The sequence below is a fragment of the Berghia stephanieae genome, chromosome 3, assembly GCF_034508935.2.
Source record: "Berghia stephanieae isolate SIO BIC M18660-M18661 chromosome 3, UCSD_Bste_1.3, whole genome shotgun sequence".
Taxonomy (NCBI): Eukaryota; Metazoa; Mollusca; class Gastropoda; order Nudibranchia; family Aeolidiidae; genus Berghia; species Berghia stephanieae.
Window position 1 is genome coordinate 72,686,515 of NC_088362.1, and position 24,862 is coordinate 72,711,376.

At 35.9% G+C, this 24,862-nt stretch overlaps 1 protein-coding gene across 6 annotated transcripts in view; it reads right to left on the reverse strand.

Moving 5' to 3' along the window:
- LOC144968392 (disintegrin and metalloproteinase domain-containing protein 10-like) overlaps nt 1-24,862 on the reverse strand; it is a 96,403-nt gene that overhangs the window by 53,832 nt on the left and 17,709 nt on the right. For 4 of the 6 annotated variants that reach the window (XM_078906693.1, XM_078906692.1, XM_078906694.1 and 1 more), the window contains exons 2-3: nt 15,543-16,134; nt 4,323-4,458 (exon numbers count right to left, since the gene is read on the reverse strand). In XM_078906693.1, the coding sequence (XP_078762819.1) occupies nt 4,323-4,458; nt 15,543-15,630 (224 nt within the window). In that variant the 5' untranslated portion in view covers nt 15,631-16,134. Of the gene's footprint in view, nt 1-2,503; nt 2,528-4,322; nt 4,459-6,396; nt 6,525-15,542; nt 16,135-24,862 lie in introns of those variants that run through there. The other 2 variants (XM_078906697.1, XM_078906695.1) reach the window with 2 other exon arrangements.

A 24,862-nucleotide genomic window follows, 5' to 3' on the forward strand; every position in this document is an offset into this window, starting at 1 on the left:
TTCTTATGCTATCCATATTATCAATTTCCAAAGGCCTCTATGCCTTTATGCATTTGTAGGGCGAGTTGAATGTAAGCAGATAAATATATGTGCATACTTCATAACACTACGCTAATCTCTCTGGCACCTATCAAGGCAAATTGCAAATTACATCGCTGGTTAATATTATTCTGACCATAGCTGTCCCCCCCCCCCCCTCCTCCTACTCCTCTTCTTCTTCTTCTACAACTACTTCTTCTTCTTCTTCTTCTTCTTCTTCTTCTTCTTCTTCTTCTTCTTCTTCTTCTTCTTCTTCTTCTTCTTCTTCTTCTTCTTCTTCCTCCTCCTCCTCCTCCTCCAACTATACTCCTCACTCTTGGTGATGATGACGATGATGATGATGATCATCATCATCATCATCATCGCCATCATCATCATGACTACTCTGCCACAATAACATGCTTATTTTGCATGCTTTATTTCTCGCGCCCCTTCCAAGTTTAAGTCCCTTCTTCCCATCCCCCCCCCCCCCCCCCCCCCAAAAAAAAAAAGTAAGACCACAGCGATGTGTTGAAGTGTAACCATACTCAATGTCAACATTTTACGACCCCAAAATAGCAATGGTAGCTCGCCTCTCTCTTTAACCTTTTTTTTTAAAGTCATCCATAAAATCTTCTATATTATATCAAGCATTCCTTTACTAAATTATAACAGGTGTTCTTTACATCAACCTTTTAGAAGCAGGATTCTATTTACCCGGACCCGCACATCAGATAGTTTCATTAGAAAAGAGAGCATGACAGAGAAGAGCCGCAGTCTTTGAATAAACCCTAGGTTGCAGCATTGTCATTGTTGCTGCTTTGAAAATTAATCCACTTCTTACCAACTGTAACTATAAATAATGTGCCCTTAGGTAAGAAGCTCACAACATTGCCACCCGGAAGAACAACGGACCTACACACAAACTCTGTGTAACCATGAACTCTTATAGTCTGGATAATACAGTTAAGTGAGAATTACTCATAAGCATGGATGGCAAAAACAATAACAAAGACCCGAGTGACGTCAACTTCATTCTATCTATAGGAATCGTCACATTCGTTACGACACAATGAACGTTATTTGTTATTCAGATTTGTCTTGTACATCACAGAATTTAAAGAGAAATCTTGGTTATATTATATCAATGAGCATCTAATTATGTTTTGTAAAGCTCGTTTTCTTAAACAAAATTATGTGAAAATAAATAAAATAAATAAATTAAAATCCATTTAGTCATTTCATAGGATAAATTTGTCTCTATGGTCTATTCCAGAGGAAGTCTGGAATAACCCAGGCGTCAGCCGCAGTGCAGTGCCGCAAAATAAGCTAAGGCCACACAGAGCATCGCAGCGGCGGGTGATCGAACTCGGCACCTTTCGAACTGCTGAGCCACGCTGCCCCCACCCCTCCCCTGCTGAGTAGTATGAACTCAATGCATTTGAGTTTGAGTTGTTAAAAAAAAAAACCATTTTTTATTTTGCTTTTTGAGAAAAGGTATGAAATTAAGAAATTAAGGAGCAGGCGCCGGTGTAAGATAAAGATCTGATCAGGTGTGTATGAAAGGTGCCAGACAAAACAAGAAAAAACCCATCCCATGTTAAATACTGCTTTTTTCTTGGGACCCTTGTAAATCGTTTGAACTACGAGTGGGCATGGTTTTAAACATAAGTGGAGAAATCATGATTCTAATTTGATTCAGAATCGCCGTGATAGGGTTAAGCATTCCTAAACTGACTTTCTAAAACCACATTGCCCACCCAACCATGTGCAACTACACACGCATTAACTTTTGGAAGTGTCAATTGCCAAGGAGTGAGTCCTTGGTAGTTGACGGTTCATCAACTGCCAGGGAGTCAAATTGGAACTCTTCAGTTGCTTGTGGTGATTTCAGTCGAGCCTCCATTTGCGCGCATACGAATCTCGAATCACGTCACTTTCTACTTTCTTCCATTCACTCATTCCTTGTCAATCGTTGTGGAAAGGATCGAGTCAACACTTGTTGGCATTTGTTTTTCATTTTTATGTCTTTTCATGAATTCCAAGACAAGTTAAAATAATATCAAAACAAAAATTACTGTTGATTTCGAATTCAGCAAAAAAAAAAAAAAAACAACAACAGAATGACGAACCAGTAAATCCCTGCCAAGTCCTAGATTAAAAACGAAAACTAAGATTTACTTTATTTTAAAGGAAATATACTGCACATCGTCTTAATAAGGAACAATTAACGTAAAACATTTGTGCAACAAGGTCAATCCATGGCATTAATAGTAAATAGTTGAATCAACTGGCAAAGGTCCGTGACAAAAAGAGGAAATATGAGAGAGAGAGAGAGAGAGAGAGAGAGAGAGAGAAGAGGAGAGAGAGAGAGAGAGAGAGAGAGAGAGAGAGAGAGAGAGAGAAAGAGAAAATGACAGGGAGAGAGAAAGAAGAGTAAAAGAGAGTATTAATTAATATTAATAACATCACTCTGTGGCAATACATCATTTCATGACACTAAAGGTACTCCAAGGCAGTTAAAAGTAAAAGTACACATGCGTAGTTGATGAAAGGACACGGTCCTTGGCAATTGACGATTTGACAATTGTCAAGGTCCTTGGCAATTGACGCTACATTAACTTTTACCACTGTTTCCGTCCCCCCGTTTCTCGTTACCCTCCGTTAACCACATTGTCTGACCGTGGATCTAACTAACATCACGAATTCTGCCAAGATCCTTGCCATTTTTATTTTTCAAAAAGAAAAACCGGATAGTCAAGCTAGTTGACTCACTGATTAAGCATTGACGATTCTTTTTTTTTTTTTATCAAGGGAAACACGACATCTAAAAATAGAAATTCACTGGTAAAGAAATCACGAAATTGTTTAAAAGTAGAAAATGCGTGGGACGGTGAAGCTGACCATTCACTTGAATCTGAAGAGAAAGACCATGGGTTCGAACTTCGACGGAGATTATTTTGTGTTTTGTTTGTTTGTTGCTTCTTTTTATTCCTTGATTTGGGAGAGAGAGAGAGAGAGAGAGAGAGAGAGAGAGAGAGAGAGAGAGAGAGAGAGAGAGAGAGAGAGAGAGAGAGAGAGAGAGAGAGAGAGAGAGTGCATACTTGCCAAGAGCTTCATCTCGGTTACGTTGGCATGATTGTTTTCCGACTTCACAACTTACCATTAACATTAACATTGTCAATTAAATACAACTGTGAAAGAAAAACATAAGAAAAAAACCCTTTCTTATTTATTCCTATTAAAATACGGTTCAGATCAATAGATCTAGTGGAGGCTCGCCGATTCATGCTGCAGTGTGTTTTTTGGTTTTATATTCCATAAAATGTTATCATTTCGTATTCTAAAATTGTCTTAGATATGAGAACAAAGCGTTAACATAAGACGTTTGGCCTATTAGAAAACCTCGTATATCACGAGACTGACAGGCTCAAAACGATATTAGATGCTGAAAAATAAATTGCATTTATAGCCGAAAACATCAACTGAAAGTTGTGTTTATAACTGTCATTGAATAATACAGTAATCATTAGAAATACCGAAAAACCAATATGTCATATTTTTGTTCATTCTAAGTTTAAACCAATTTTTCAGCATCTGGTCCACCCCGATAATACAGCCGAAAACATCAACTGAAAGTTGTGTTTATAACTGTCATTGAATAATACAGTAATCATTAGAAATACAGAAAAACCAATATGTCATATTTTTGTTCATTCTAAGTTTAAACCAATTTTTCAGCATCTGGTCCACCCCGATAATACCGGATCTAGGCGATGAGTCACATAGGGCCGGTGGCCCACCGCCTGAAAACGGTAACATGTAGGGGGTTGCTTAAGAGGCAAAACATTTAAAATTATTATTGAAAAGACGAAACCAAAGTTAATTCTATGGGGCTTTATTGAGGAAGAGTGATATAATAATTTCTTTAGGGGATAAAACTAAAATATCTCGTATCTGGTCTTCTTAACTATGATGTCACTTTTGGCATCTGGTTGATTCCGATATAATACCTATTAAAGGCGATGAGTCACATATTTTACTTATTAAAATCTGGGTACTTTTACTCAATAATGTATTGAGTATATTAGATAAACAAATAATTCGAAAAATAAATAAATAAATAAATAATATTTTTAAAAAATTAATGTTTTAAAATCTTTATGAATATTCTTGATCCGACTTGGCTTGTGATCAGGACGTTCAACTGCTTGAAATACATTACGATTCTATTCTTTATTCATTATGATTCTATTCTTTATTCATTATGATTCTATTGATTTTTTAACCCTTGAAATACCGACCTGCCATAGGCTCGGAAATTCCATCTGAGGTAGGGGTCGGCGTTCCGTTTAACCCGCTCGTGTTTCTCTGTCAGATGGTAGGGGTTAAAGGTCAAGTATTGGTAATCCAGAATGTAGTCATTAAGTACTTCTGCATCTATAGAGAGGGGAGAAGAAAAAAAAATCAACATTGGTTAATGTGAATGAAAAGAGAGCTTGATACAGCGCAATGTCAACTAAATTATGTGTTCAAATGGCTTTACAATTGGTTCTGAGCTATCAGCAACAATTTAACCGCACTATGAGATATGGCGCCAATGAGACGCTTACACCTTTAGAAGGAACGAAATTGGCGTCACTCAGCTCTTTGTTATTGCTTTTAGTTTAGACAGCCATTTTGGTGATTAGTTCTCAAAAGATTGTATCAATCAGACTACAAAGTTACACATAGGTTTGTGTATTGCTACCTTAATTTCCGACTGGCGGATGTTGTGAGTATTTTACCTAGGCGCATAGCATCACTTTTTTCGACAGTGATCTAACGTTATCTTGGGTGCTCTTTTTGAATAAATAAATAAATAAATAGATAAATAAATAAAATGTCCTTTATTCATCCCAAATGGGAATTTTGTCTATGTCATAACTCTTTTTTATAGTGAGAAAATGTGAGTAAAGAGCCTTGTCCAAGGACTCAAACTTAACTTTTCGCCGCTCACAACTGAATTCGAACCCGCTGATCCATAGAGCCGTAACAAATGAAACAGTAAAATGTGACTCATAATCTCTCTGTGAACAAGATGCCCCCCCCCCCCCCCCCCGCCACCCCTGATAAAAGTGATTTAAAATCCACAAAAAATATGAAAGTTTAGTATTTGTTTACTTAAAAAGAAAAAAAAAAACAACTATATCCATTGCCCTCAATAAAATATACAAACTTAACCTAGGTTTTTATAATTTCTTTAAAACTATGCACTAAATTTCTAGCAATGAAATCAACCTGACATATCACCGTTTTGGGGCAGTGGGTCATAAGTGTTGACTAAGTCGTTTGCTTGCTTTTATTTTTAAGAATTTTACGGCGCTTGCGATACTTTTAGGTCATTTCAGCGCCAATAAAAAGGAAGAAAACGGGAGAGTAAAAAAAAAAATTCAAGATTTACAATTAAAAGCGAAGAGAAAAAGTAAGGCAAAGGGGAATGTTTCAAATGGGGAACAGATGTAGACTCCAAGAGCACACTATCAGTATCAATGTGCTCATTTTGATATCACTAAAAGTCTCATCCAGATATTCAAGCACACATGATCCAACTTACACACTCAAATGATTACAAATACAGATCATTAACATGTGAAGTGAAAAAAACAGCACATCACAGAGAGATGATTTAAGAGGAAACAAAATAGTCTCTCAAAACTGTAAATACATTTGGTTGTTTCCCTCTCAGCTAAGGCACAGGACAAGACCAAGTAACCTCATTCCAAACAAAGACAAGTTGGAAAACAGATAAAGGGGGGGATAGATGACACAGTAAAATAAATGCGCCAACAAGCCGGACAGGTTCTCCTTTTATACACGAGTACGATGAGAAAATGTGAGTAAATAGCATTTCCTGGGGAGTCGATTTAACTTTTCGCCGCTCACAACAGGACTCGAACCCGGGGATCTACAGATCCGTAATAATAAAACAATAAAAAGTTGGCTAAATTTCTGACGTGGGGACATACACATGCCACAATGATAACACAGTACATATTATCATTATCATTTGATAACAATATGATTTATGAATCATTTGATCGTGTCTGTCTCCAAAAACTTGATAAGAACATCACGATTTAGTGGTGCACCAATCCATGCCATAAATGTACGTAACTAACCGCATCAAAACCGCAGTGTGTCGTTTTGGTGTATAGCGACGTACACTTATTTGCAGATCTGATTGGGATCATTGTTGGAATTGAAATACTCTCAAAACAACTTCAAATATTGTGTATTAAACCAACGATAAATCAAGCCCATAATTGTGTTCGGTTATGAGGCCTACAAATATGTGCACGTTAGCTTTAGTAGTTTATGTCAACAGTAATTATTCACTTGATCTCCTAAATGATTCCACAAGTGTATTGAGTCATCCTCATCATCAAGTGCCAGGCCTGTTGCAGACATCGGCGATCATGTCCCTCCAACCATATCTGTCCTGTCCTACTCTGTATTGAGTAGGCCTGTTTAAAAAGTTTGCCGACAAATTGTTATTTGATTATGAACCATATGAACACGTCCATACATACAATCTAAGACAACTATTAACTACAATGATTTCAAAGAGGCCTCTTTCTCCTACTTTGCATCGAAATTGAGGAAATCTAATCCTCCTTATCCTTTGCCCATTTTTAAGGCATTGAATTTGCAGAGGTGAATAAAGCCCAACTGCTCGTTCACTCCAGTGACTTTCTTTTCTTTGTCAGATTTTTTTGTCACTTTCCTTCCTTAATTAGGCAGTATTTTCCAATAACTCAAATTTTCTATTCTCTAGGACCAAAACATCCTCTTTCTTTTAAAAGTGTTACAGATGTCAGCCAAATGCAAAAATCATGAGACAATAGGTTTGTCATGTCATCAACTAAAAAAAGAAAACAAACGAAAAAGGGGGGAAAATAATGTTATTTTTTGTTTGCTCGCTATTTAATTTATTAATTCTTTTTTCGGACTTTATTTCCCTTTGATACGTTCAAAAACCACCAAGGGTGATTGATCTTTTTGAAGTAAAAAAATTATATATATATATATATATATATATATATATATATATATATATATATATATATATATATAATATATATAATATAATTTTAACCTCAGAATGGAGACACCAAAGTTTGTCGTTGCTTTGCCAATTTAGAATTTCTCCGTCTTTTAAATACGACAATAAACAGTATAGTATACTGACCTTAGAAAAAAAAATTTGATATCGATCATAATATAATAATAATAATAATAATAATAATAATATAATAATAATAATAATATAATAATAATAATAATAATAATAATAATAATAATATAGTAATAATAGTAATAATAAAAGAAATAATAATGATAATATATAATAATAATAATAATATATATATATATATATATATATATATATATATACATATATATATTATACTTATATATACATATATATATACATACATAAATGATGTCATTTCTGATTGAGATAAGGACAAGGCCTGATAACCTAATTTTGAGGGGCATGCACTGGTAGACAGTGATTAGATATGCTGTATTATACAGTTATATATACACAAATGATTTGTTTTGAATGATGCGACATAAATAAAAATTACTAATCTGATAACTGATTTCATACTGTACACGCCAATACATGCGGACACCTTTATTGGTGTTGATTGAATGCAACTGAGGCCCAGCCAATCCTCCCAATGTATTAGCTCTCCCCATCTCACTCCCCCCCCCTCTCTCTCTCTCTATCTATCTATCTCTCTCTATCTCTCTCTCTCTCTCTCTCTCTCTCTCTCTCTCTCTCTCTCTCTCTCTCTCTCTCTCTCTCTTTCTCTGTCCCAGTGTGTGGCATATCATGTCTGGGACTAGTCTAACAGTGTGTTCCTGTAAATTGGATCATGTGTTCTTGAGTATCTGCAGGAGACAAAAAATACAGCCGCCCAAAAAGGATTAAGAGAGCCCATGTCTTTTTTCAACTATTATTTTATAAGTATCACTGTTTTAAAAAACATCATAAAAACTGTTTGAACCCTTAAACAATAGTTGTTGTACTCATGTATTTAAATCTTTTTATCACATTTAAGGAATTTGAGTTGAGGGTGTTTAAATAGTGCCAACGTCATATCATGATACTACAGGGGTAGGTAACTCTTTGGGCATATACACTGGTGTCAAGGTGCTCTAGCTCAAGATATTTATATTTTCTGAAAGCGCTTAAAATTCTCTTTCAAAAACCAAATATAATATTCATCAATTTTGAAATTTAGCCAAATTTGGTCTGAAAAAGTAAATCCTGAAAAGTGATTTGTAGAATCCGCCCTAGCATAAACACACACACACACACACACATATACAAACACTCACAAACACAGACACACACGCACACACACAGAGACACACGCACACAAACACACAAGAATACACACACACAAACACGCGCGCACACGTACACAAACACACACATACACACACAGACACACGCACACAAATATTATGCATTTACCCGCAACTTACTCAATACCTAATTTATTATTGGGTTGTGTCGCATTATTGGAGACTACCAATTTTCACAAGGACTTTTAAATGAAAGTGAATTCAATTTTTTGTAGACACAGACAATGTGCTAAATCTCTGCTTTTTAAAGAAAATGAAAATATAATATTAAAATATGTTTTGGCATTCTAACTAAATTTTGTACTGAAGGATTGCAATACATGAGTGATTGCATTGTGAATCCTCAAAGACGTGTAATGTTGTCTAATCATCATCATCATCATCATTAAGTGCCAGGTCTGTTGCAGACGTCGGCGATCATGTCCCTCCAACCATATATAGTCCTCAGATCTTCTCAGTTGCTAGATTCCTGTTCCTCTTCCACCAATCCATCTGTTCAGATTGTCAATGTAATCTATCCTCTGTCCTCTTCTTTTATTCCCAGCAACTTTACCCGTAAGTACAATCTTTTCAATTCCGTTTTTTCTGTAAATATGTCCGAGAAATTTTAACTGTTTTTTTCTGATGGTGTTTACCAAAGTTGGTCGTACTCCAATTTCTTTTAATACCTCTTCGTTTTTTATTTTATCCGTAATGTTGTCTATGTGATGGTTAACAAATAACAGAAGATAGTTAAGAGTTCATTATGTATTTTGAGTGAAAAATTACGAAAATACTTTGAAAGTTAAGGCTTCATGGGAAAATAAATGTACATCTTACTATTGATAAAAATATATCAGAGCATCTCCTTTTGCTAAGTTATCATTTTGTATTTATAAATACAACTATAAAAAATAGTTAAATACATATTTAAAATCCATAACAAAGATTTACAAATTCAATAGCCACAAAAGGCTCTGACTGATCGGTGAAGCGTGACAGTATGCACTGTGGAGTGCACGGGTAAAGAGGGATAAAAGATCTATTTTGGAAAACTGTGAACGATAGAATCTGACTGGTAAAAAAAAATCGATTATTTGACAACTGATACACAAATCGATACTGATGATAATTTATTAATAAATATCGACTGACCCAATTGCCTCCATTGTTCAAGATGTGATTGTTGTGTTGGGTAATAATCAATAAATGACATAAGTTAAAAGAAGCGTAAAATGCCAATGTCTTGCTTAGTTGTAAAGCATCTAATGTTTGCTGATTTGAACATTGCTGAAATAAAGAAACAACACTAAGCCAAAGATGTTTTTTTAATAATGACGCGTCGAAGATGAAAAGGAAGAATACGATAATGATTATCGTGATCATAATGGCCACTACCAACATCATCATCATCATCATCATCATCATCATCATCATCATCATTCCAATATTACTAATATTATACCGGAAATGTCCAAAACACGGATGTCTTCAATTTTAAATAAACTTTAATTTCGATTTTTCTAATCAAAAATAAATAAATATATACATTTTTTTTAAAGAAAAGAAAAAAAAAACCCAGAAATGATGACATGAACATTGTAATTTGTCGTTTCTTCCTTCTTACATTTTGTGAGATTATTTCTAGTTTCTGTTGTCGAAACGTTCGTGTGTGCCTGATTGTGTTACCTCCATGCACGCGTATGGCTATAATGTGGTCTAATGGTATGACATCGCTTTCGGATCGGAAGGTCCTGGGTTCGAGCCTCGCTCGGCGCATAGTTGAGTCCTTGGAAAAAGCTCTTTAGTCACATTCTCTCACCGTTCTCAGGTGTAAAACGAGTAGGTACCTGGCCGTTAACAGCGTTGTCTGTGTCGGAAAAAAATTGTAATATTGCCTACCATGTTACGTGTTGCTGTTGGTCAGGGACCCCTTGTAAAGCGCTTTGAGCCTTTTTTTTTGTTGTTGTTTTTTGTATGTGTGTCTGTTGTGTCTCGTGTGTGTGTGTGTGTACGTGTGTGTGTGTTTGTGTATGCGCGTTAATATGCGTGTTTTGTATGTTTAATGAAATGTTCTATTAATCAAACAAAGACGCCGCATTGTAGGTTGGAATCGAATTAATTTTACATTGGAAATTCGGTCGATTGATTGATGAAATGTATAAATAACACGAGGAATGACGTAATAATAAATCTGCAAGAGCTATGTGTTTTCAAGGGGAGATTGCTTACTTAAACATGCAGTTTAATTTATGTATATTTTTAAAATCCTAAAATGTTTGCTTACACTGAAAGGATTAAATTGTAACATGATACCAGTAAAAGTAAATCCCCCCCCCACCCCCGCCACAAAAAAAAATCGATCACGATTAAACACATCACCCTCAGTGGTAAACATCGGTTGTATGTGATTTAAGCGGATGGATAAATAGACGAATGAATAAATAGATATGCAGATAGGCATATATAATATATATATATATATATATATATATATATATATATATATATATGTATATATATATAATTGTATATATATATATATATAAATGTATGTATATATATATATATATATATATATATATATATATATATATATATATGTGTGTGTGTGTGTGTGTGTGTGTGAGTGTGTGAGGGGAATTAGCTTGAATCACATAAGTGTATTCGACTTTGTTTTTTTTTTTTTTTTTTTGAGCGCGAGTTATTTATAATACTCACTTCGTTTGTTTGTGTGTTTTTTCTACGTTCAACGTTGTTACCCCCATCCGCCCGAAGACATATAGGATCATCAGGGAGGAATGAAGTGAAGTTATGTCCAGTTGATGTTGAATACTGTTTGACGTGTTTCGGATATGTTTGAACATCAACAGGACACGACTTCACTTCATTCCTCCCTGATGAACCCATCAATCTACTAGCGGATTGGAGTAACAGCGTTGTAGGAAAAAACCCCCAAACAAACGAGGTTAGAATATGAAATAATAAATAGATAGATAGATAGATAGATAGATAGACAGATAGTTAGATAGTAGATAGATAGATAGATAGATAGATAGATAGATAGATAGATAGATAGATAAATAGAAAACAACCACGAAATAAAAGTGCTCGACTTTAATGTTAAAGGAGCGGTAAATATATATAGATACAATATTTGAATTACTATTGACCCCTACAGATTTGTTTCATGCCTTTTACTTCGGGCAAACTATGGGGAGTGAAATCGTTACTGTTGTTACTTTTATTCCATAACACACAATTATAATTGGAGTCATAGGAGTCAATAGTAATTCTAATATTATATATATATATATATATATATATATATATATATATATATATATATATATATATATATATAAATAGATAGATAGATAGATAGATAGATAGATAGATAGATAGATAGATAGATAGATAGATAGATAGATAGATAGATAGATAGATAGATAGATAGATAGATATATAGATAAACAGATAGTTAGATAGTAGATAGATAGACAGATAGATAGATGTAGTTAGATGGATAAATAGACAGAAAATCAGAGAGGGCGGCCAGAAAAATAGACAGACGGAGTGACAAACGGACGGATGGATGGAAGGTTATAAGAATGGATGTATGGATCACCGGGTGGATGGGATGGTATCAGTGTGTGTTAGCCCTGGATGGTATCCACACAGTCAGCCAGTCAGACAAAGAGACATACTTGCTAATAGGTCAATTGACACACATAGAAGATTGCTTGACAGAGATAGCTACGATTTCTATAACACATCTACCATTTTAAGAAGGCATGCTGACACACGTAGAATGTGCGTAGTATGCGTGTAAGTGTGAGTAACCACACATAAGCAGAAAAGTGAGAACGTAAGTAATATAACCGGGAAGACGAATCGATCAGCTTAATCAACGACGGCAAAATACTGAAAAACACAGTGAGTGTGTGTGTGTCAACTTTGGAAGTAAATCAGCCCTTTTTCTGTTGTATGTTGACTAAACTCTGACAGCGTTAGCAAAAAAAAATAAATAAATAAATAAACAAATAAATAAATAAATAAATAAATAAATAAATAAATAAAAATAAATAATAAATAAATAAATAAATTAATTAATTTTTTTTTAAAATAATAAAAATAATAATTAAAAAAAAAAAAATTAACTTTTCCTTCAAACATAAACCTCAACTCGTCAAAATGTCTCAAACCTGAAACTTCAAAAAGGTCTCAAGTTTTTAGACTATTATTTCAAAATGACATCACTCGGCTTTCTGTTATCATTTTTAGACGGCCGAGAGGTGATCCGTTCTCATTTAATACTCTTTAAAATATTATAAACGTTTAAGTTAGGTCATGGTGCAGCGCGGCTCGGCGGTACGGTCTTCTTACCCGAAAGGACCAAGTTCAAAAACCCGCTGCCCTGTGTGGCCTAGAGCAAGTCACCTCGCCTTAGCTCAGTTGCGGCGCTGCACTGCGGCTGACGCCTGGGTTATTCCAGTCTTCCCTTGGAATAGACCCTGAACACAAATTTCCCCTGTGGGAATTCATAAAGAGAATAGTATCTTTTTTAAATCAGATTCTTCACCAAGAAAAAAAGAATGTTTTGCTTCTTCATGTTTAATTCCATGGAAGACATTCAAGACTATTTGACAAGGTAAGGTGAGTATTTTGCTTGCAGAAAAAAAAAAAGTTTGCACACATAATATTGTTATGGTTCATCTGGTGGGCATAACATTTGAATATTTAACTTAAACGCATACAACGAATACACTCTTTGGCGAGGCGAAAGTTGTTCTCAAAAAGGGCGTGGACTGGAGCTTTGCAAAGAGCAACGTCATGTTTTATTGTCTATGTTGTATTTTAGGCCCGAGTCCACACTAAATAAATACTGGGAACAAAGGAGACAACACTCCTGGCACTAAAAATTGTGTTTTCTCTTGAACACACGATTACTATATTTGCGTTCACCAAAGAGCCCCACAGTGCAATAAATTCCACGAAGCCAGAATATCATGCCCATGTCTGAGTCACTAAACAGACAGAAAAATTTACATGCATTATTTTGAATATATTATATAAAAAGAAATCTCAACTCGGGTTCAAAGGCAGTCTCTTACTTGTGAATCAAGTTTTCTACCGATTGAGCTACCGTGACCATCTTTTCTAAAGGACAGTCTTGAGCTCGATATATATATATATATATATATATATATATATATATAATATATGTATATATATATATACACACACACACACACACACATATATATATATATATATATATATATATATATATATATATATATATATAGTCTATATTTAATGTATTGCTCAACATCCATTTCAGCATTTCACAAAAGACCCAAAGCCAAACAACAACACTCAACATGTAGTTTGCCTGTAATGCGCGTATATAAAATTACTTTCGACAGAGCCAACGCTATTTCCGACCAGGTACTCATTTTACACTTGAGCACGGTGAGAGAATGATAGTAACAAGTCTTTTCCAAGGACTCAACTTCGCGCCGTCCATTGCCGGACTCAAACCAGGGACCTCCAAGTGCGAAGACGAATTGTCATAGCATTAGACCACAAAGCGTCCAGACACTTTCATTCGTTCGCCCGCGTCTATTTTGACTACCACAAGCACCATTCAATTTTGTAATTATAAAATACAAAATTAATGGGGATATGGTTGGTTTTCTCATCCATTACTTTCAACCTTTGAATCTGTTGTCCAATTACTTCATAATTTTTACTGAGCGTCAAAGAATTAATAATAGACGTCTACATTGTGTATTAACAAAACATATCAACCATACTTAAAGATTTCACATCTAATTCTGTCGTACTCTGAAAACGCACTTTAAAAAAAAATTAGTAAAAAAACTCGTCCTTCAAATATTGATCAATTAAAATGACTCTAATCTTGTCAAAAAATCTTAAACCTGGGACTTCCGCGAGGTCTCACTGAAATCTCAGATTTGACAAGTTTTCGGCAGCATGAGGGTTATTTTAATCGATTGAAATTTGACGGACGACTTTTCTGGCCAAAATTTTTAAAACGTGTTTCTTTGTTTGTTTTGTAAAATGTTTATTTTCAGAGTAGGGTAATAATTCCGTGTATGTGTAAAAGCCACGAATCTTATGAGTTCCCTCTACGCGTCTTGCACGGACCATTGATTTCTGCGATAAAACCAGAGCAGTAATAAGTAATTAAAGTAGGTGTGTTATTATTTGACATGGGTGACACAACGCCTCAGAATGTTATTTGTATTACCTCGGAAATAACTAGATATCAAAACAACATCTTTACTTTTTCTTTTTAAGAAATTGTAGTATTTCTCCTAAATATATTAAATAAACTTAACCCAAGACTCGTAATTCTGTCAGATACATTTTCAGTCACTAATTAAACCAACTAATTTTGGTTCAACCCAACACTATACCATATCGAGGCCATGAGATATATTTGTAAGCCACCGCGTCAAACTGGTGCTACGTTAGTGTGAAGCAGATATCACAAAGTGAATCTAAAGTTAAAATCATATGAAACATAAAATGTTGGGTTGAAACACTCTTTGAAACTGTATGAATTCACTTCAATGAAAGACGTTAACGAAAACCAGGCTTCTTTTTAACTTACTATAAATCCAATTTTAGCATAGATATATCGTCCAGATATAATACTGATTTGGGACGATACGTCACATCTGCCATTAAAAAATAAAAGGTGTGTATGAAACAATGCATGACAAAACAGGGAAAAATACAAGAAAAAAAAAAAAACCATCCCAACAACAATTTTATATTCTGATAGAGACAACGCTGGTACCAGTCGGGTACTTATTTTACTCATTACTTCGTGGGTGAAGATATTTGAGTACAGAGATTTTCCCAAGGACTTAAATTTAACCCGCCGACAGTGGGACTCGAAGCAGGATCCTACCGATTCGAAGGCAAATGTCATTACACAAGACCATCAGCCGCAAAAAGAAAGAGAACTTGATACATATAACAACAACACAGCAATACATGAGGTGTAAAATCAAAAGCAGAGACACTTTTAAATAAGAACAAGATCAAAGTATAATAATGGCCTCTATTGTGTAATTGACTCTTACCTGAAGTAGTTGACCAAAAGGCAAGCAACAAAGTCAACAGCTGGGGGAAGTGCCGAACAGACAGCGGCAGTCTTGTCAAGTCAACCATGACAGTGTTCGATATCTTGTGTCCCTTGAGAACCTACAATCAATACACCAACTAAAACACAACCCAGGTATACAACACAGCACACAGCCAGCTCACACGAGCTTGGCCAGTCCAGACTTTGGGCTATCCAGGCTCTCCAAATCCGTACGCGGTGGACACTGACCTCAACGTGTCCCCTGGGGTCTGCGCAGTTAATTAATTAGATGAGATAATCCTTAGTGGTACGATAATGACGAAGATGAGGATGATGACGTAGTGACAAAAGGAAAGCTTTAACGAATCCTTGACGTGCGATGGAGTGAAAAACAAATTCGTTGTTGAAATAATAAAGACGATTCAAATTTGTCACAGAATTTAAAGATTTGTTGCCGGGTGAATTTCAAAGGACTTAAAACTGAATCCTATCCATATTTGTTAATCCATATAAGTGTTGCAGTCCTCTCAGAAATCCTCTTGAATTCGTTGGTTTTATGCAGAGGTTGATTATGAAGTTCTTAGAATTGCCTGTTCAAATTTTTTAAAAAGAGAAAAGCAAGAATTAAAATAAATCTGACTATGCAAATAACAATATATGAAGATGAAGATACCTCTATAAAACCGACGTGTATTTATCTGCAGGTCTGATAACCCAATTCCTTATGGGCTCATTGTTGTAATGGGAATCTTTAAAAAATGACACGAAATATTGTCCATTACAACAATGTTAAACTAGGCCCATAAGTGGTTTCGGATGTCAGACCTGCATATATGTACACATCGTCTATGACAAATAAAAGTTAAAAAAAAAAACAACATAAGAAAATAGAGAAAAAAAAATAAGTGTAAAACATCACAGCGCAATATCCACTCAGAGGTAAGGACACAGAGGATCCGATAGCTCATTGTAAGAGCATACATCTCACATGCAAAGGGACTGGTATTGATGCCTACTGCTGTGGAGTTTTGGAGGTTTTATGAACCCTCCCCATGTCCAACACGCATTGATTAGTTAGAAATGGCTTTGCGATCTGATGGAAAGTACTTTGCAATAGATTAGCACCCTATCAAAAGCAATTTTGATCCTCTCCAAATAACGTCACAAGACAAGAGTGAGCTCATGAGCCTTATGGCTCTAAGGAACCACTTTTATTTTATGGGCTTATAACACAGAAATACATTCAAACGGGTTTTCAGTATTTTAAACAACATAAAATCTGTTGAATTAAACATTAAAATATAACTTTGATATCTAAATATTCAGTACAAACATTGAACGAAGTTGTACAAAGGCTCCAATTGTCAACAGCACTCAGCATTTAGCACATGTGCGTATCTAAATCAAAAAAAAACAAAATTTATTATTGCCTCACATATGCATACAATCCCTTTGTCATCAGAAACGTATCCCTCCTATATTTTTTGTCAACAAAACAATATTTACATATTATGCAGCTGCAATCTTATTGCTGATATTTACATATCGATTACGAAAGAACGGGTGTAAGATGCAGCCCTGCTCTAACTAAACACTTTTTTTCAACTTGGTAAAAATTACGATCAGAATAAATATCGATCGATTAAGTGACCCCCAATACATATGTCAAAACAATTCCAAAACTGAAACATCCTGGAAATCTCAGGTTTGACCCTTTTATGTCTAAATTGAGGGTTATTTTAAACAATCGATATTTGAAGACGTATCAGTGCTGAAACTGAAAAAGGAGGAAAATTTTGAATGATTGCCTTTAAGCCCCATTATTTTATTTTTTACAGCATTCCACCCCCCCCCCCCCCCCCCCCCACACTACACACACACAAACATTTTTAGAGCAATTGAGATGATAAACTATCACTGATACTCGAGCTAACTTCTAGTGAGTGGGAAACTGCAACTATTTGTTCCACCACACATCAAATCTCTCACTGCCAGTACATTTGATTGAGGGAAATATAACTTCAAAAAAGAGGAAATTCCTCCTCTGACTCAAAAATCGCGGCATTGACGTATATTAACTAGTCAAATGGGTTTTTTTGAAAGCGTTTTGTCAGTATGGCATAATACCAGGTATAGTTTATAAGCACCAAGGTGTACACAATTTTTTAAAACGTATAATAACGCATCAAGGAAAATAAAGATAGTGTCATTCTCTCTTTTTTAAAAAAAAATACGATACAGCTTGGTGGTGAAAGAATAAAAAATGTACAAACAAATTATAATAACTAATAAAAGTAGCCTCTCGGTGTTATCAGCCTCATGGAGCCGGTGTTTGTCCCGGTTTCTAAAACGTGAAACCGACAATAGTAATTCCTTGCTACCATTTGGATAGGACACTAATCTATCGCCTATCAACAAAAAAATGGCACGTGACGAAGCAAAATATGATACATTTCAACCGCATATGTTTTACCTAAACTGTACAACCACCTGCATCCTCTGCCCATTAATTATTTGAATAAATACTGATCTAATGGTAATGCAAACTGCCCTTCAACATATTTTTATATCATGAATATCACAAAACACACATTCAAACACAAACAAAAACGTACATGCACACAAACGCACACAGACACACACACATGCATACATACACACACATTCATAAACACACATACACATTAATAAACGCGCACGAACACACACAAACACACACACACACACACACACACACACATTAAGCGACATGTTTACAAATAACAGCATCAAATTGCAGGGGCTTAGACACAACTGCTTTTCTCAAAATCTTCTTTCACGGTCCGTTAAATAAAGACTCGAAAGTGATCCAGATGGAAAAAGTAATTCCGAATGCACCACCCAATGATCAACTAAACATTTGATTGACGAAGGCGTTTCTCGATCTGCCATAAAGCACACAGTTTAATTCGATATTCGATACATAGTAATCGATATAGGTTGGACTGCTGCGCTATATATATATATATATATATATATATATATATATATATATATATATATATTATATATATATATATATATATATATGTATGCAGAGATGAGAAAAATGAAAGTGGGTTTACTTAATACTTAAGAGCTTGGAGTAGGTAAAACAATGAAAGAAAAAAAACACAATGGAAAAAAAAAAACAACAAACAAACAAAAACAATAGTCTAGAGGAAACCTTCATAACCCTTTCATAACGTCCGCCAAAAATGTTTTAACGGAATCGGAATGCGATATATATGGGGAGTGTTATCATGATTAGTGCCGGTCTGTAGACATTGAGCATTTTTAATAAAATGTGATTTTGTATGCGGTAATCATAGGATCCATAATTGGTTACAATGGTTTTCCATACGTGACTCGCGGTTTGGCCTTGACACAGCACAGACTGAATGTGTCAGTTCACGGCAGCAAACGTACACGCCGACTGCTCCGTCTGTTTTGTTTTATCAGAACACTGATGTCTATAAACCATAATAGGTACCCTTTTATGCCCCCATCACAGTTAAATAAAAGGTAAATGCCGTTTTAAAAATAGGTTTTCAGTTAAAGTGACCAACTTTCATTCTTTCAATCATTCATTCATGTTTTCTTTCTTTCCGGTAGGTAGTAAAAGTATGGTGCTCCGTTTGAGCACAATATATGTTACTGGGTACATGTATGTGTATAGTGCACTGTCCACTAAAGCGCTTTACAAGGGATCCCTCTCTAGCCAACAGAAACACTTAACAATTTGAACTGATGTAATAGCAATATATATATATATATATATATATATATATATATATATATATATTATATATATATATATATATATATGCTCCTGGCAACCTTTTTTCCATTGATTCCAACTCTGAAAAAAAAGAGAAATTTGTCCTATTTACTATTAACTCATCACTATTATACTCCTTTTAAAAAAATGACATTTTGAGCCATGTGGCCCCTGGTGCCTGAATTTATCCCGGTTTCTGTAACGTTAATCGCCCTCATAGCGATTGTCTGTTTAACACTCAAACACTCTACCATTCAGCGATGGGCCCTTAGCCTTCACACCAGCAGTCGTCTTCTGAAATAATTGTCTGAATTGACTGAGAGTTCCAAAAAGGACTTTCTGGAAATGCAAAAGAGGAAACGAATGCGCGTATCGCTAGTGATGCGCTGGACAGGGAAAAAATTCGGACAAAATTAGATAGATGCATCAACCCCCTAAGTGCAACTGCGCATCCTGATTGCCTTGAGAACATCTCTGATGGAAAAGTAAGCCCTCAATCTGTCAATGTAGACGATTCTATCAGCATCGGTACCACGGACATGAAAGAATTTGAGAAAACATGGCCCAATAAATTCTATAAAGCACTTTCTACCAAAGTGACAACAATGGCAGCCGGGAAAAAATCTATTCAAAGTGACCGTGGTCCAATATACGACACAAGTTTGATTTATTCTCGCGCTATGGGATTAATGGCTTGTCGAGATTTTGACATGGAATCTCTCTTTAAATATGAACTGGCACCATAGCTGACATCTTTATTCAGTGACAATGGAGACATGCGTACTGCTACTACAAAAGCTGCTCTGAAGAGAAATCTGCAAGAAACTGTCTCTGCTTGTGGGGGACAACATCCTGAGATCGTGATCTTAGATGGATGCGCACTTCTTTATTGTGTAAACTGGCCATCCAAAGGAACCATCCAAGACTATGTCAATAGTTTTTGGACACTCTTATTGCCGAAAATGGACAGAAGTGACGTGCACCTTGTCTTTGACAGATATCATGATTTCAGCATCAAAAGTGCTACTCGACAAAGTCGCAGTATAAAAGTTCGAACGGTACACACTCCTCTGCCTGCTCAAGGCATCAATTTTTGCCTGCACTTAGAACAAAAAGCAATTGATTAGCATACTCTGTACGGAATTAATGTCCAGGGCTGTAGCTCAACCACGTGAAAGGTGTCTCGTTATCACATGACACGAAAATGCTCCTCTCCAAATTAAAAAAATGGAAAGTCTCCACAAGGACAGACTTGGAGACGACACACGACGAAGCGGATTGTCCTTATGGTGAAACAAGCAATACATGCTGCTTCATTGACCAATGTTAAGGTGGTTAGTGACGATACGGATGTCTTTGTACTGTGAGTTCATTTCTACCACAAGCTTGACTTGGACTCAGCCACTGCTCGATGATGATGGAAGCTACAAGTAGGGACCGTGGACTTGTTGACATTGGGGAAAACGGTCTCGAGAAATCAAGAAATTGCGCCTTATCTTCTTGCAGCACATGCGCTATCTGGCGGTGATACTGTGGCTAAACCGTATGGTATAGGGAAAAACACAGTCATCAAAGTTCTTCAAAAGGGACACAGACTGGACAACCTTGGAAACACCAGTGCCAGTTTTGAAGATGTATCAAGAAGCCACCTTCTTCATAACTGCATGCTACCGGCGTTTCACGATGAAGCAACTATGCCTGGCGCCAGGTACAAAGTTTGGCTGAAGAAAACGGGGAAAAATCATTAAAAAAGGTCCCTGACTTGAAAACCATACCCCTACCTCAGAAGCATTCTGTGAGAAACACCAAAAGAGCGCACATTCAGACAGCAATTTGGTATCATCGTCTTCGAAAAACTCCCCTAGATTTACAACCAACAGATTTTGGATGGATGAAGTTGCCAGCAACCAAATCACTTGTTCCAACCAGAGTGCCAAGCAACACACCGAGTGTAACCGCCCGAGTTCTTAGAGACTATTCAATCCGGATGTTCTTCTGAACAACCTTGTGGATCATCAAAAATGTGGCTGTGTTGCCGCGCAGCTTCCATGCACAATATTTTGTAAATGCCATGATCGTGAGTGCTGTCAAAATCGCCTTTATCAAGCTGCTTCCGTGTCAAGCGATGAGTCAGGACAAAGACATTGATGATGAGTGATTTAGTTTACCAGAGATACATGTCAGATATGCCGAAAATTGTCATTCTATTTTTTTGTCCTTCAGTAAATATCAATGTAAAAAATCAAAGGCGAAGAAAACTAAAGACTCAAAACAAGGCACGGTCTTTCTAATATGGAGACTCTCTCCGTGTTTTTGTGTGATCTGACACCTTTTCCACACAAAATGTCAATTTTGATTATCCCTAATTATACTTTCACCGCTGTCAGGAAATTTAATACCAACAAATAGCATAAATAACATAAATTCTGTATTGGTCTTGTCAAGGCCTTCAATTTGATACCAAAACGGCTATATTTTGGGTCATTTTACGAGACCATCTTGGCAGTGACCTTGACCTTTTGGATAGTTAAATTGCTAATAACTTGTCAACTATTCGGCCAATTTTTTAACAGAAGTATTTTTGTAATTGATTTGACTAAATCTTTCATTCTGTATAATATAAAATGATTTTTTGAGGATTTTTAAAAATGACCTTTTCGAGACCTTTGTGACGTAATTTCTCAAATGCTCAATGTGCTCAGGGCAGCACTATTCAGACATTTAATCTTGAGATGTTCAACTTTGATAAAATGCACAAAAAAATTTGGCGGACGCTTTTTTTGGGTTATGGTTAAAATCATGATTTGGCAACCAGACTACAAACAGAAAGACAGGCGATCCACGAGCCTTAGATCATAATATCAAAGATATGATCATCAAAAATCGTTTTATTTATTTTTATGTTGGTGAAATTGTATTCTTTCAAAATAGGATATTATCATTATCTGAATAGCTTTGAATTTCTATGAAAACCTAATTCCACTCAAAGATTAAACAGATATTAAATAGAAATATGATAACACAACAATGGTTTATACGTCAAGCAATAACCATGTCACATCAAAGCATGTATCCAAGCATTGCTGTCTTCTGACACAACACTTTTCATCATTTTGGTCAGACAACGTTCGCTTCCTTAATCGATCCATTAAAAAGACCTGTCAAAACGTTTTAAACCGGTGAATTCTTTCTTTAGATAAGTCTCAGGTTCGAAACTTATGAGAATTGGAGGTCAACCTCATTAATTTATATTTGATGCAATTTTCATTCTGGTCAAAACGATTTTTTAAAAAAGAAAAAGAGAAGAGCGTATTTTATGGGATTACGTAATGGACTTCAGGAAAATACAAAAATAAATGTTCATTATTTAAACAATATTTTACTCTTAGTTTTTTTGTTTTGTTTTGTCTTTGTTTTTTGTTTTTTTTTTTAGGGAGAAGGGGGATTAAGGAGTATTATATAGCTATTTGTTTGGTGCTTTTTTTTTTTTAATTGTTGTTGTCGTTTGTTGTTTAGTCTCTCTTCTCTCTTCTCTCTCTCTCTCTCTCCTTTTCTTTTTTCTTTTCTTTCTCCTTTTCCATTATTTAAAAGGAGTCATATTATTTTTGTGAAACACATGTTTCTGTGGTTCCCCCCCGTCGTCGTGGATTTAGTGTATATTTATGCCAACCCCGAGTGGAGGGCCAGAAAATGTGTTTCGGCCATAAAAAAGTGAGGATCCCTTTATATTTTAATTTGCTTAATCAAAAATTTTCGAGATTGTACCCCACAAGTATAAACTATTTTTATTTATTTTTAAATATTAAAATTATAATATTTTATAATATATTAATTATTATATTTTCTGTATGTGTTGGTGTGTGTGTGTGTGGGGGGGGAGAAGGAGAAAAAGAGAGAGAGAGAGAGGGAATTGACTGAGAGTTCCAAAAAGGACTTTCTGGAAATGCAAAAGAGGAAACGAATGCGCGTATCGCTAGTGATGCGCTGGACAGGGAAAAAATTCGGACAAAATTAGATAGATGCATCAACCCCTAAGTGCAACTGCGCATCCTGATTGCCTTGAGAACATCTCTGATGGAAAAGTAAGCCCTCAATCTGTCAATGTAGACGATTCTATCAGCATCGGTACCACGGACATGAAAGAATTTGAGAAAACATGGCCCAATAAATTCTATAAAGCACTTTCTACCAAAGTGACAACAATGGCAGCCGGGAAAAAATCTATTCAAAGTGACCGTGGTCCAATATACGACACAAGTTTGATTTATTCTCGCGCTATGGGATTAATGGCTTGTCGAGATTTTGACATGGAATCTCTCTTTAAATATGAACTGGCACCATAGCTGACATCTTTATTCAGTGACAATGGAGACATGCGTACTGCTACTACAAAAGCTGCTCTGAAGAGAAATCTGCAAGAAACTGTCTCTGCTTGTGGGGGACAACATCCTGAGATCGTGATCTTAGATGGATGCGCACTTCTTTATTGTGTAAACTGGCCATCCAAAGGAACCATCCAAGACTATGTCAATAGTTTTTGGACACTCTTATTGCCGAAAATGGACAGAAGTGACGTGCACCTTGTCTTTGACAGATATCATGATTTCAGCATCAAAAGTGCTACTCGACAAAGTCGCAGTATAAAAGTTCGAACGGTACACACTCCTCTGCCTGCTCAAGGCTCAATTTTTGCCTGCACTTAGAACAAAAAGCAATTGATTAGCATACTCTGTACGGAATTAATGTCCAGGGCTGTAGCTCAACCACGTGAAAGGTGTCTCGTTATCACATGACACGAAAATGCTCCTCTCCAAATTAAAAATGGAAAAGTCTCCACAAGGACAGACTTGGAGACGACACACGACGAAGCGGATGTCCTTATGGTGAAACAAGCAATACATGCTGCTTCATTGACCAATGTTAAGGTGGTTAGTGACGATACGGATGTCTTTGTACTGTGAGTTCATTTCTACCACAAGCTTGACTTGGACTCCAGCCACTGCTCGATGATGATGGAAGCTACAAGTAGGGACCGTGGACTTGTTGACATTGGGAAAACGGTCTCGAGAAATCAAGAAATTGCGCCTTATCTTCTTGCAGCACATGCGCTATCTGGCGGTGATACTGTGGCTAAACCGTATGGTATAGGGAAAAACACAGTCATCAAAGTTCTTCAAAAGGGACACAGACTGGACAACCTTGGAAACACCAGTGCCAGTTTTGAAGATGTTATCAAGAAGCCACCTTCTTCATAACTGCATGCTACGGCGTTCACGATGAAGCAACTATGCCTGGCGCCAGGTACAAAGTTTGGCTGAAGAAAACGGGGAAAAATCATTAAAAAGGTCCCTGACTTGAAAACCATACCCTACCTCAGAAGCATTCTGTGAGAACACCAAAAGAGCGCACATTCAGACAGCAATTTGGTATCATCGTCTTCGAAAAACTCCCCTAGATTTACAACCAACAGATTTTGGATGGATGAAGTTGCCAGCAACCAAATCACTTGTTCCAACCAG